The following is a 13,900-nucleotide window of genomic DNA, read 5'->3' as shown; positions in this document are numbered from 1 at the left end:
TGAAATATTTTAAACCTTATTTCACTGAGGCCAGGAGTGGTGTCAATGTACTTTGTGTGAAAAGTGCAATAGAAGCATTAGTATTTGACAGCCCTTGTTGAAATAAGTGAAATTAATGGAGCTCTTTTCATATACGACAAGGCCATGGCACCCCTTTCATGCTGCTTACAGACAGAGAAAAGTCAATACTTTTTTATTACTTGACGCTGACCTACATTCTGCACTACAAGTGCCAGGCCCACTAATTGGTTTCAGTTGTAAGGAAAGTTTGCCCCAAAGAAACATTGGAGCAGATAAATCAATCTTTTTAGGGTAGCTTAGTGGTTTTGAGCACTTGAAATGACATTTGTGTTGTATTGACAGAAGGGCCTGTTATACTCATTTTGTCATGTCAGAAGCCCTTGTACTAGTTGGAAGTGTTAACCAGTACTAATATATTTAGGCGGGAAGCCCCTCTTTGCTATATCAACATTTTGCCCTAATAGCAGATTGCCGTGTTTGCTTCCCTCCCTCCTTCTGTTAAATAGCACTGCATGGCCATTAAAAGGTCACAGAATGTCTTGCGGCTTCTCAGTTCAAAGCTCTAATTTTGCCATTACAGTCATTAGGATTGCAGGGGAAACTTGGGCGAGGACCCCTAGAGTTAAATGGAGGCAGCCATATTTGTACCATTGATTTGTAAGCAGAACTTCCTACTGTGTCTTTCTCAAATATCTGTGCTATGAAGTGCTCCCAGGTGGTTTATTCAAAATAAAAACATTGTTAGGATAGCAATGGATCGTCTCTTAAAAGAACACACATCTTCCTATTAGCATCTAAGAATATGGCAGGCGAGTGGGAAAAGAAGTCTACCAATTGCATGGTTTTAAACAACAGCGTCCCAGTGACAAATGTAGAAATGGTCTATAATTGTTTCACGGATAAAATAAGGATTGTACTAACTTTGATTTGAAGTGACATGCATCATTCCCCCACCCCCACCCCACAAGCTTGAAGGTTTGTTATTTTAGACTTAAAACTGAGAATGCTGTCTAAGGCTGGATCTAGACACATCAAAGAAGCGTTTCAGTTTAAATCGTAAATTTAAACTGGGAAAACAGGTAAGAGAAAAACGGGACTCCATGTCGCCATCTGGTGGCATAATGTTATATCACACATACAACACATATAAAACGCTTTTTTCTGTACCAGTCTAGATGACTCCTCATACTGTCTTGCTGGGTTGGCAAGAAACCTTGCTACTGTTCCTCACTAAAATGGCAAGCTGACATTATGACAAAATTCATCACTAGGAAACTAGTCTGTATAATAATAATAATAATAATAATAATAATAATAATAATAATAATTTAATATTTATACCCCGCCCATCTGGCTGGGTTTCCCCAGCCACTCTGGGCGGCTTCCAACAGAAATATTAAAATACACTAATTTCTTATTAAAAGCTTCCCTAAACAGGGCTGCCTTCAGATGTCCTCTAAAAGTCTGGTAGTTATTTTTCTTTTTGACATCTGGTGGGAGGGCGTTCCACAGGGCGGGTGCCACTACCGAGAAGGCCCTCTGCCTGGTTCCCTGTAGCTTTGCTTCTCGCAGTGAGGGAACCGCCAGAAGGCCCTCGGCACTGGACCTCAGTGTCCGGGCAGAGCGATGGAGGTGGAGACGCTCCTTCAGGTATGCTGGACTGAGGCCGTTTAGGGCTTTAAAGGTCAGCACCAACACTTTGAATTGTGCTCGGAAACGTACTGGGAGCCAATGCAGATCTTTCAAGACCGGTGTTATGTGGTCTCGGCGGCTGCTCCCAGTCACCAGTCTAGCTGCTGCATTCTGGATTAATTGTAGTTTCCAGGTCACCTTCAAAGGTAGCCCCACGTAGAGCGCATTGCAGTAGTCCAAGTGAGAGATAACTAGAGCATGCACCACTCTGGCAAGACAGTCCGCGGGCAGGTAGGGTCTCAGCCTGCGTACCAGATGGAGCTGATAAACAGCTGCCCTGGATACAGAATTAACCTGCGCCTCCACGGACAGCTGTGAGTCCAAAATGACTCCCAGGCTGCGCACCTGGTCCTTCAGGGGCACAGTTACCCCATTCAAGACCAGGGAGTCCCCCACACCTGCCCGCCTCCTGTCCCCCACAAACAGTACTTCTGTCTTGTCAGGATTCAACCTCAATCTGTTAGCTGCCATCCAACCTCCAACCGCCTCCAGGCACTCACAATTTATGCAATTGTACAATTTATGCAAACTCTCCTTAATCACTTTATAAAATCATTATTTATCTCACAAGATTTATATACTGCTTGATTGTAAAAAACAAAACAAAAACCCAAAGCACTTTACAAAAAATAACATAGACTAAAGGTACTAAATAACTATATATTGTTACAAGTGGCCCTTTAGTTAGGAGGTATTGCCTTCTATCTAATGTTTTGCTTCATTTTTCTCTAAAGTATATGGGACTTACATTATTATGCTGTTTCTCACAATGATATATGAATTGATTGTAACTGACTGGTTTTTCTTTAAATAGATTGCTAAGCCCTGTTCCCACACAAATATGACATCATATTTTTTTATTTAAAAAAATATGTTAAATGTATTCAGTTCATGTATATGCAGCTTTTGTGTGTATAAATCACCTGCTCTCTCAATATGTGTACCATTTGCTAAATTTTGACACAAATGTAATGAAATAATGCATGTACAAACGTTCATTTTTCAAAAACATGGGTCCTGCTGTTAAACCCATCTATGCATGCATGCACTCAATTGCTAACATCAAATATTATTGAAATAGATATTATATATTGAAGTCCCTAGTTTAAATCAAGATATAGGCACATGCCTGTATAGGCCCTGGTTCAGAGAACTCTTTGAGCTGCAAAAAAGCTACATACACATGGCTGTACTGGCTGATAACTGGTGCCCAATGACCAACCTTTTGCAAAGGGAATCACATGACAAGACATATTGCTTAATCTATAGGATATATATGCATTTTCCAGCTTGCTGGATACAACCGGTCTCTCGTGCAATAGGCTTTTCAGCATTCAGCTGGGGCTATGCACATATATAGCCTTAAATGTTAATTGCACTGATCATCTCTTTAACGGGAAGACAGGAGAGCAATTTGGGAGGTGCTAAATCCAGCCTCCTCCTACTCCTCCCAAACAGTGAGTGAGTGTGACTATTGGCATCCATCTGTCTCAAGAGACAATGGAAGAGTGCATCATTGGGGTTGGAGGGTTGCAGCAGTGTCAATGGAAAGGTTGCTGGTAATGGTGGAGCCCAGGTAGACAAAATTGTCTACCTGGTCACCAATGCTGATACGTGGAGTACTGGCGACTCCTGACCCAAGATGTTGGTATTTGCCAGGCTGATGGTGAGGCTGAACTCATGCAGGCTTGGGCAGAATGGTTGATGGGTCACTGTAGAGCTTACTTGGAGTGTGCTGTCAAGGCTGCTGCATCTGCAAACAACATCTTGCAAATAAAAATCATCATATTTTTGTCTTGGCATGGAGACGTGCCAGGTTGAATAAACCATTGTCATTCCTTGAATGAATATACACTCACTGTCTTTCATCAAGATGAAGGCATATGAGAGCAACAGGGAGGAGAATATGCCAAAAAGAGAGTTGGGGGAGAACAGCTTACTTAAAAAGCAAGTGAATTTTCACTGCTGGATCAGGCTGGAGAACTGTTAATGCGGCAGTTGTTTGCATTCATGATTCCCCATCCAAAATCGGAATATTCAATCATAAACCTGCCTTCATGAATTGAGGTCACCTACGTGGATTGGAACATCAGATTGTATTTGTTGGATTGGGGCAATAGTCTATAAACTGTTCTTCTCTGTCATCATTTTCTTTGCTGCCTTCTTTTGAATTGTGTGTATGGGATAATTAACCTACATGGCAGTCAAATTGTCAATACATTAAAAAGGTCCCTAGGTCTAGTTAAACCTTGTCAGTATAACTGTAGTAGACTATAATCCCTTGGAAGATAATGGGATCAGAAAATGAAAATGCTTTAAAAAAAGGATTCAGAATTTTATCATTCAGCTTTTGGGTTTCTTTGGGCATGTTTATCCAGGCTGTAATTTATTTGGCCTTCTATTATAGTAATATTTTAAATAGTACAGGCGAGTGCATTCCTGGATATAATACAGGTACATCACAGTATAAGGAGGAAACTTTCTCTCATTGTCTCTTGCCATTAGGCTTACCTCAAGGAAAAGCTTGAGGATCCAAGGATATGGGAAATCCTGAATGCTTTTGCACAGTCTGGTGAGACTTTATCTCATATGCTACTGATTCAGAAATACCAAATTCCTTGTCACCCCATGTTAAGAAATATGGTTGTCTTGGGAAAAAAAATTGATATGGGCTTCCTGTTTCCGGCGGTGGGAAATGGCTGACTCCCATACGATCGGACCCCAGCTGTGCCAGTAATTCAGGGCTGATAGCCCTGGCAGACACTCCAGGATGGGGGAGGACTGTCTCGAAGACCAGCAGATTGTCCGAGATTGCCAGCTTGCATTGCACAAGCAGCAGGACACTGGGGGTCAAGAGCACGGCACGGCTGGCACTCTCCGAAGCCACTCCCATCAGCCAGGAATATCTGCTTTGATAAAAGAATTAGATTTGGACAATAAGCAGACATAGTCTGGACCAAAGAAGACCGAGAAAAAACCTCGGGTTACGACCACCTCGGGTTACGACCACCTCGGGTTACGAACTCCACAAACCCAGAAGTATTTTCACCGCACGCACATTCTGCGCATGCACAGAAGCTGTGTGTGCAGTTTGCGCATGCGCAAAATGGCGCTTATGGTTACGACCATTTCGGGTTATGAACTGCAACCCGGAACGGTTCGTGTTTGTAACCCGAGGTACCACTGTACAGTCCCTGGCATTTAAGCTGAGACTTCAAACTTGATTCTCGTCACGATGTTTGGATTATGGAGGAGGACTGGTATGTGCTTTTTTTCAGTTCAATACTTATAATTGGTTTTGTACGCTAAGCCTCATTAAGAATCCTAATTTATTTTGAGAAGTACAGATGGACTTCTAGTTATAATCAAATGCTCAACAGCACAACTTTGTTTGGTTTGAAAGACTTGATAAAGAAAAGAAGAATTAAGATGGTGCCTGTGTCGCAGCAAAAATAGAAAAATGAAAGTTTCCCCCTGTTTTGAGGGAAGTGGGAGTGCTTGTTGTCTGACTTTGCAATGATTCGAGACAATAATTGGAGATAAAATACAGAACATTTGTTTGCAGCACTTTCATTAAAAGTGAGAGAGAAGGCTAAATGGATGTCCAGTAGCCTCCCTCCTAGGGCCCGGGAGGGGGGATTGCGTGGTCTCTGAAAGCCGATCGATCGTCAAATGATTTATATCTGTGGAATGCAAACATATGCCTAACATCAAAGACAGATTTGGACAACAGCCTGGAGGGGAATAATTTATGGGAGTTGTTGCGCCATTAAACTTCAAAAGAAGAACTGGATAACAGCTTGGATCAGAGATTGGAATGAAGAAGGAGAAGTTGCGCTGCCAAACAAGTTGGAAAAACTGGACATTTTAAAATAAAACTGTGGTCGATGGATGTAAGGATATATGATTATGTTATATCACACATACAACACATATAAAACGCTTTTTTCTGTACCAGTCTAGATGACTCCTCATACTGTCTTGCTGGGTTGGCAAGAAACCTTGCTACTGTTCCTCACTAAAATGGCAAGCTGACATTATGACAAAATTCATCACTAGGAAACTAGTCTGTATAATAATAATAATAATAATAATAATAATAATAATAATAATAATAATAATAATAATTTAATATTTATACCCCGCCCATCTGGCTGGGTTTCCCCAGCCACTCTGGGCGGCTTCCAACAGAAATATTAAAATACACTAATTTCTTATTAAAAGCTTCCCTAAACAGGGCTGCCTTCAGATGTCCTCTAAAAGTCTGGTAGTTATTTTTCTTTTTGACATCTGGTGGGAGGGCGTTCCACAGGGCGGGTGCCACTACCGAGAAGGCCCTCTGCCTGGTTCCCTGTAGCTTTGCTTCTCGCAGTGAGGGAACCGCCAGAAGGCCCTCGGCACTGGACCTCAGTGTCCGGGCAGAGCGATGGAGGTGGAGACGCTCCTTCAGGTATGCTGGACTGAGGCCGTTTAGGGCTTTAAAGGTCAGCACCAACACTTTGAATTGTGCTCGGAAACGTACTGGGAGCCAATGCAGATCTTTCAAGACCGGTGTTATGTGGTCTCGGCGGCTGCTCCCAGTCACCAGTCTAGCTGCTGCATTCTGGATTAATTGTAGTTTCCAGGTCACCTTCAAAGGTAGCCCCACGTAGAGCGCATTGCAGTAGTCCAAGTGAGAGATAACTAGAGCATGCACCACTCTGGCAAGACAGTCCGCGGGCAGGTAGGGTCTCAGCCTGCGTACCAGATGGAGCTGATAAACAGCTGCCCTGGATACAGAATTAACCTGCGCCTCCACGGACAGCTGTGAGTCCAAAATGACTCCCAGGCTGCGCACCTGGTCCTTCAGGGGCACAGTTACCCCATTCAAGACCAGGGAGTCCCCCACACCTGCCCGCCTCCTGTCCCCCACAAACAGTACTTCTGTCTTGTCAGGATTCAACCTCAATCTGTTAGCTGCCATCCAACCTCCAACCGCCTCCAGGCACTCACAATTTATGCAATTGTACAATTTATGCAAACTCTCCTTAATCACTTTATAAAATCATTATTTATCTCACAAGATTTATATACTGCTTGATTGTAAAAAACAAAACAAAAACCCAAAGCACTTTACAAAAAATAACATAGACTAAAGGTACTAAATAACTATATATTGTTACAAGTGGCCCTTTAGTTAGGAGGTATTGCCTTCTATCTAATGTTTTGCTTCATTTTTCTCTAAAGTATATGGGACTTACATTATTATGCTGTTTCTCACAATGATATATGAATTGATTGTAACTGACTGGTTTTTCTTTAAATAGATTGCTAAGCCCTGTTCCCACACAAATATGACATCATATTTTTTTATTTAAAAAAATATGTTAAATGTATTCAGTTCATGTATATGCAGCTTTTGTGTGTATAAATCACCTGCTCTCTCAATATGTGTACCATTTGCTAAATTTTGACACAAATGTAATGAAATAATGCATGTACAAACGTTCATTTTTCAAAAACATGGGTCCTGCTGTTAAACCCATCTATGCATGCATGCACTCAATTGCTAACATCAAATATTATTGAAATAGATATTATATATTGAAGTCCCTAGTTTAAATCAAGATATAGGCACATGCCTGTATAGGCCCTGGTTCAGAGAACTCTTTGAGCTGCAAAAAAGCTACATACACATGGCTGTACTGGCTGATAACTGGTGCCCAATGACCAACCTTTTGCAAAGGGAATCACATGACAAGACATATTGCTTAATCTATAGGATATATATGCATTTTCCAGCTTGCTGGATACAACCGGTCTCTCGTGCAATAGGCTTTTCAGCATTCAGCTGGGGCTATGTAAGGATATATGATTATAGACATGATTGAGAATCGCAGTGCCAGGGACGGAGGACTTTAAAATGACAAGATTGGAATGTGGGAAACAGGAAAACAACAAGAAAAGCAGGAATGAGACAGCGGAAATATGCTTCAGAGGTCCAGACTATGGGAAGCCTGGAAAAATTAATAATTAACGATTTGGATTACAATTTGGTCTCTTTTTTAGTTTATTGTTTTTAATTGGTATATTGTATTTGGAATATTATAATTGGCTGTTCGTATTAGGAAACTAATAAAAATGATTTAAAAGAAAAAAAATGATATGATGAATGTTTTGCAATAATGTTACAGGGAGGTAGCCGTGTTGGTCTGACGTAGTCGAAACAAAATTAAAAGATTCCTTCCAGTAGCACCTTAGAGACCGACTAAGTTTGTCATTGGTATGAGCTTTTGTGTGCATGGTATCTGAATAAGTGTGCATGCACACGAAAGCTCATACCAATGACAAACTTAGTTGGTCTCTAAGCTGCTACTGGAAGGAGTTTTCCAATAATGTGACATTTTGAAATAGCTCCACTCTGTTCCCCCCCCCCTTTTTATTTTGATGATTTTCCTTTTATGTACTTTCCAGAAATTTTCTAGTAAATTTGAAACTGAAAAAAAAGAAAAGGAAAAGTTTAGAGCTTTAGACTAGTGGATGACTTTTTTTCTGGGATAAATCAAGAAAGGTACGCAGAGTGACTTTCTTGCCGACATTGCTAGCATTATTGGCACTGACTCTTCCTCAGGGCTTGCCCAAAATATTTTGCTTTTTGAGGCAGAGAATAAATGGTGCACCTTCCCAAGTCAAAGTGCATAGTATCCAAAGCTGATCAAGTTATTTTGGCATATGAAGCAGAAAGGTCTACAAGCATCTCTCCCCCTTCATGGCAGTAAAAATAATAATAAAATAACAACAATTTACTTCCCTTTCATGAAACCTAAAATCATAGAATTGTAGAGTTGGTAATCTAGTCCAGTGGTAGAAGAGGCAACCTCACTCAGCCTTAGGGGCGAGGAGCCAGCCACTAACGCTGCTGGCTAGGGTTGATGAAAACTGGAGTCCAACAACATCTAGACCAATGTTTTCCAAACTTGGGTCTCCAGCTGTTTTTGGACTACAATTCCCATCATCCCTGACCACTGGTGCTGCTAGCTTGGGATGATGGGAGTTGTAGTCCAAAAACAGCTGGCGACCCAAGTTTGGAAAGCCCTGATCTAGAGGACCACAGGTTTCCCACCCTGCTCTACCTAATGGTAGAGCCAGCCCTGTTAGAATTCCTTCTTCTTTTCCCGCTACTGATCACTACTGCCACTGCAATTACCAAAAAGAACAAAAGAAACAGAACAGTGTCACCATTCAGGAGAACAGTGCCCCCACGATCAGATCCAGTTGTTTAAATACTCAGCTGTGAGTGTGTAGCGAAATAGCCTTTAAACAAGACAAGCAGTACAGCTGCCAACATAAAGTAATCTTACGCTGAGGGAATGAATGGCACAGTGGACTTCCTTTTTGTCATTTTGACTTGGATTTGAAGCCGGGTGTGGGCTTAGTTCCAGCTCAAAAAGCCATTCACTTCAAAGGCACCTAAATTGTCCCAAGGAGCTAATTCTGGCAGTCGGTTGTTATTGTCTGGCAAGTCATCCTAATAGCAAAAGCCGTCTGCTCTCTCAAATCAGTGCTTATTTTGGGGATCAGAAATGACTGGACCTTGTTTTATGCAGACGAGAGTGGTAGGAGCAGAGGTACACTCTGAGAGGAATGCTGACAGCTGTTTTTCTGCTCATATTTTATTTTGATTTCCTAATAAGTTAATTATGATGGGATGTTCCTTTCATACCCTCAATAGAGCCCATGATTCTTATCGGGAACACAGAGCAGCTGACAAGTGTAGTTTTCATTGAGTACAGGATAAAGAGAGATGTGTATAGTCTCTGCGTCTGTCACATTATTGGAATCTGACACAACTCCCCTCCCCCGAACATCTGTATTATAAAAAGAAGAAGTTTCTAGCTCTCATGGTAAAGGAAAACTCATGATAATTATATTGTAAAGAATCAGAAGCCAAAGGGGTGCTAGTCTGTTTATTGAATGGACATTACGGTATTCTGCTATCCCCCCACGTAGCCCCTGTCCATCCCTCTGTCACTCGATATGCAAAACAGCACATTAAATACAAGACACTCTGGGAGGGTGTGATATAACATGAACATAGATAGCCCATAAGAATCAGAGCCAAAATTCAATATTCTGCCAGAGGGCAAGAGCCAGAAGTTCTAGTCTGAAGCACTGCCAAGTGTACGGACTGATTCAAAGCTGGAATTTTAATCACATTTGAGGTGAAAGAGCCAGGGAAGAGTTTTGGTTTCCCTCCCTTAAGTGCTCACTGGTGTACTCAGGAATGTGGCAGATCACTGGATCCTGATTTTTATTCAGAAATGTTAAAAAGAGAGAGTATGTGGATACTGTAAATATTTACAAGATGTAACTGAAATTATATTGTTTGATAAATACAGACAATTAAAGATTCAAATTAGAACAACCGTAAGTAATTGATAACACTGAAACTGTTATGAGGAACATTCTTTTGGTTCATTCTACATTTTCTCTTCAATCTGTAATGTGTATGTGTCGGACCGTTATAATGAGTTGAATGTGTGTTTCCTTTTAAAAAAAATCTGTATAATATATACAATCTACATGTTAAACTATGATACTGGAAAATTCAAAAGTGTGTGAGAGAGAGAGCTCAGTCGGCATAGCATGAGAGTCTTAATCTTGGTCATGGGTTTGAGCCCCACATTGGGCAAAAGATTCCTGCTTTGCAGGGGGTTGGACTCTCCTGGTCCCTTCCATCTCTGTGATTCCATGATTCTATGGACATTTTATTCATGCAGTGTTTACAGATCTCTTCAAACTGAATTGAAGTGAAAAGCAAACCAGCTATGATATAAAATACAAACACACACCATAAAACAAAAACAGATTAGATTGCCCATCTTCTTCCCATGAACAAGGTGGAAACGGAATCCTGCCTTCCTGCTCCATCCATCCGGCATGCCTATTCCACCAGATGTTTACATGCAGTCATCATAAGTTTGAATAGAATGCCCATGTGAAAAATCCAACCTGTGTAGGCTCAAATTAGACAGCCTTTGGGGCTTGCTGGAGTCAATCAACTGCGCTTTTTAGACCTATGTACGTTTAACTTTTTATGCATGTATTCATGTGAGGATGTTCAGGTGCAGGCAGCAAGCGGTATGAGAAAGGGTAGTATTGTTACACTGTCACGCACTGGGAGATTATCAGGGAGAAAGTTCCATTCAGTCTGGGCTGCAGTCAATATAACATGGAACGCTCCAATTTAATTTTCCCCAAACTTTCCCTTTTTGTTTTCTCTAGGACTTCTTAACCGTGCTACCATCGATTCCTCTGTTTGCAAAGTTTGGCCAAGCCTATTCCAGAGCTGGAGCAGTAGTGTGATTTCTCTACCAACCCAGTCTACGATTTTTTAAACACTTGAAATAAAGGGGTTTTTTGTTTGTTTTTTTGAAAATGTGAAGCAAAGCAATTACTTATGATTGCCATGTACTACCTGCAGACAATCCTAGTTTTGGAATTCTGAAATAATGGTTCTAAGCAGCCAGCAAGTTACATCATGCAGCATTTTGTGTGTGAAGGACATCCACAGAGACAGATCTCCATCTTCAGAAATTCTTAACTGTAGGTATTTCTAGTCAGTTTTCTCTGTTAGCAAGATTGCAGATCAAAGTAACTGGTGGAATAAACTCAACGATCTGAAGAATTAAATCAATTTACTTACTCAGGTAAGAGATGTAGCCCTTTTTCTGTGGGAAAAATAAATGAATAAAAAATGCTTACCCTGTTAATAATGCATTATCATCTCCCTATGATTGAAATGATCAGTTGATAATGTGATGTAATACTCATATTGGCAAAGCACCATGAGGTGAATATATATGCACCCCATTCCTAAATATACTTGCTAGTGAGTAAGTCCCTTTTAATTTCATTGAAAATATCAGGGCTGCCATGGGAAATAGTCATGTTGTCCACCCGGCTCCTCACATGGTTCTCAGTTCCTGATGTTACTCCTATAGTCTCTTGCACTCTTTCTCTTTCTCTATTGCTGATCCTTGTATCTTTTTTTTTATTACGGGCACAGAGGGCATTCAGGGTTTATGTCACCAGTTTAGCGTCAATATAGAATTTTCTTGCTCCCCTGATCTGCTTCTTAGGTATTCCTAGTACATAGAACTGGGATGAAGAGCCCTCACAGAAGTTGAGCCCTCACACAGGCAAATTCTTAAATGCTAGGGTAGACTCAGCCATATTATTTTACAAACTTCCATAGTTATCAGGCAACATCAGATAACATCAGCAAAGACACGAAGAACAGAGAAATCAACCTCTCAGGGGCAGGTGCAACACATTCATCATTTTCTAAATGACAGCAGTACAAATCAAATATGTCAGGCATTTTTTTTCCCAAGCATATTTGGCTGCCTTTTTGTACTTTTGAGGAGCTGATCAAATTCAAACTTTTGAAAGTTTCGTATTTATGTCCTGCAGCGGGAAACGAAGGTCCTTTAATTCTGGTAAGTGAGGGACGCAACCCGAGCAAGTTAATTTTGCCAAATATATCGGAGTGCTTTTGTTCTTTGTTCAGGGGGCTGAACGGAAGACACTCGCACAAAGGTGTTGATGAATAAGGGATGCCATAGTAATTTTTAGATGTGAGGGCTATCTCTTTGATTGCTCCAGCTTCAAGGTAGTTCATCTCTTCATGATAATTCACCCTGTGTTGTTACTTATCTTTCTACCACATTTTCCCATCAGTCCGATTAGAACTGGCAATGCCTTTATCAGATTAATCTTTCTTTCTTGGTTTCTTTTAAATATCTCTGACCCCAAGATAAACATAACCTATGCCAAGCAAGCCATCACTGAAGCTGCTGGAGTTTTCAGTTGCTGATGATACTCTGCATATATTAAGGTTAAAAAGAGTACTTCCAATTCACTCTAATCCACTCACTCATCTATTGTGTGGCCTTTTTTTCAATCTCTTTTCTTTTCTTCCTCCCAAACAGGGCAATTTTAATAATCCTTTCCATGTGCAAAAATATGCCTGCGATTTTTATGAGACAGACTTAGGAGATGACTACACTATACCCATTTTTCACTAATGTAATTTTGTAGGAAAGAGTGCACTTAAAAGCAATGGATATGGATGTTATTTATTTCAGAAATTCATGCCCGTGTCTACCTCCAGGCATATCTTACTACAACTACCGCTTTGCAAGCTGAAGGCTGGAATCCTTCCTCTAACTGCTCGGCTAGGAGTTGTTAAACCACAACTGAGGCAATTAAATAGCTTAAAAGAAGAAGAATGGAAAAGGGCCCTTAGTGTCACTTCCACTTCCTTCTGATTAAAGAACAGTATTAGTTCTTAACTTGGCAATTCAGTTATTTATTTAAAATGCTTTTATTCTCTTGTTCTGGTATTTGGCCCCCATCTCACTACTGATTATGCTACCAGAAGAACAACAGTGTCTGAATTTTGGGAACAGGTTCAGGAAAAAAAAACTTTTCCAATTTGGGGATTGTGGAATAGCTCAGTTTACCCAAATCAAACCAGGGTACGTTCACCCTAGACCAGTTTTAACTGTGAGCTGGACAAAATTATGATGGACCTTATATTATGACTGACACCTGAGCAATAGAGGACAAGCCAAGTCATTGTCACAAGTACACAACATTTTAAAATGTCAGCAAAAGCATCTTTGGGGCAGCATGGTATAAAACAAAACTACTCTTCCTGCCCATTATTCAACCTCTACCTTTCGTTATAATTATGGTTTATGGTGACAACTGAGATATGAATCAATATATGGCACCGTGGCAGTTTCAAGGTCCCATCGTTTACACATTTCCTGGTAATACGAGTCATGGCAAAATCGCATCCATTGCAGAACAGCCTTCTCTCATTCTAAGTAAATCAGAAACTTTGTGACCTTTTGAGTCTTTACCAAGATGCTGGCAAGGTAAGAAAATTTGCATAATATGGAAGCCCGATATAAAATGTATTCCAGAACAACTCTCACAAGCTTGAAGAATCATAGTTGACACAATTCGTCCATCTGACAAAGTAAGCCCTAGTTTGCAAAAGTTTGCCTGGTGGCTTTTAAATGCTTGGACTACATTTCCCACCTGGAACACTAGATTGGCAAATGCTGCCTTATCCCAACTTTAAAGTGCCATGGGAGTTTTTTAATGCATGAAAACTAAACCAGACAGTGGTCGA

General features: G+C 40.7%; 1 protein-coding gene across 1 annotated transcript in view; it reads left to right on the top strand.

The window, feature by feature from the left end:
- SPATA17 (spermatogenesis associated 17) overlaps positions 1–11,468 on the top strand; it is a 79,801-nt gene extending 68,333 nt beyond the window's left edge. Inside the window, exon 10 of the mRNA XM_035111349.3 lies at positions 10,978–11,468. Within this exon, the coding sequence (XP_034967240.1) occupies positions 10,978–11,058 (81 nt within the window). The 3' untranslated portion in view covers positions 11,059–11,468. The remainder of the gene's footprint in view (positions 1–10,977) is intronic.
- Positions 11,469–13,900: the final 2,432 nt, after the last annotated feature.

Source organism: Zootoca vivipara, chromosome 3 (assembly GCF_965207765.1).
Source record: "Zootoca vivipara chromosome 3, rZooViv2.hap1.1, whole genome shotgun sequence".
In the NCBI taxonomy this organism is placed as follows: Eukaryota; Metazoa; Chordata; class Lepidosauria; order Squamata; family Lacertidae; genus Zootoca; species Zootoca vivipara.
Note: the sequence above shows the minus strand (reverse complement) of the source record. Positions and strands in the feature narration are given on the sequence as shown.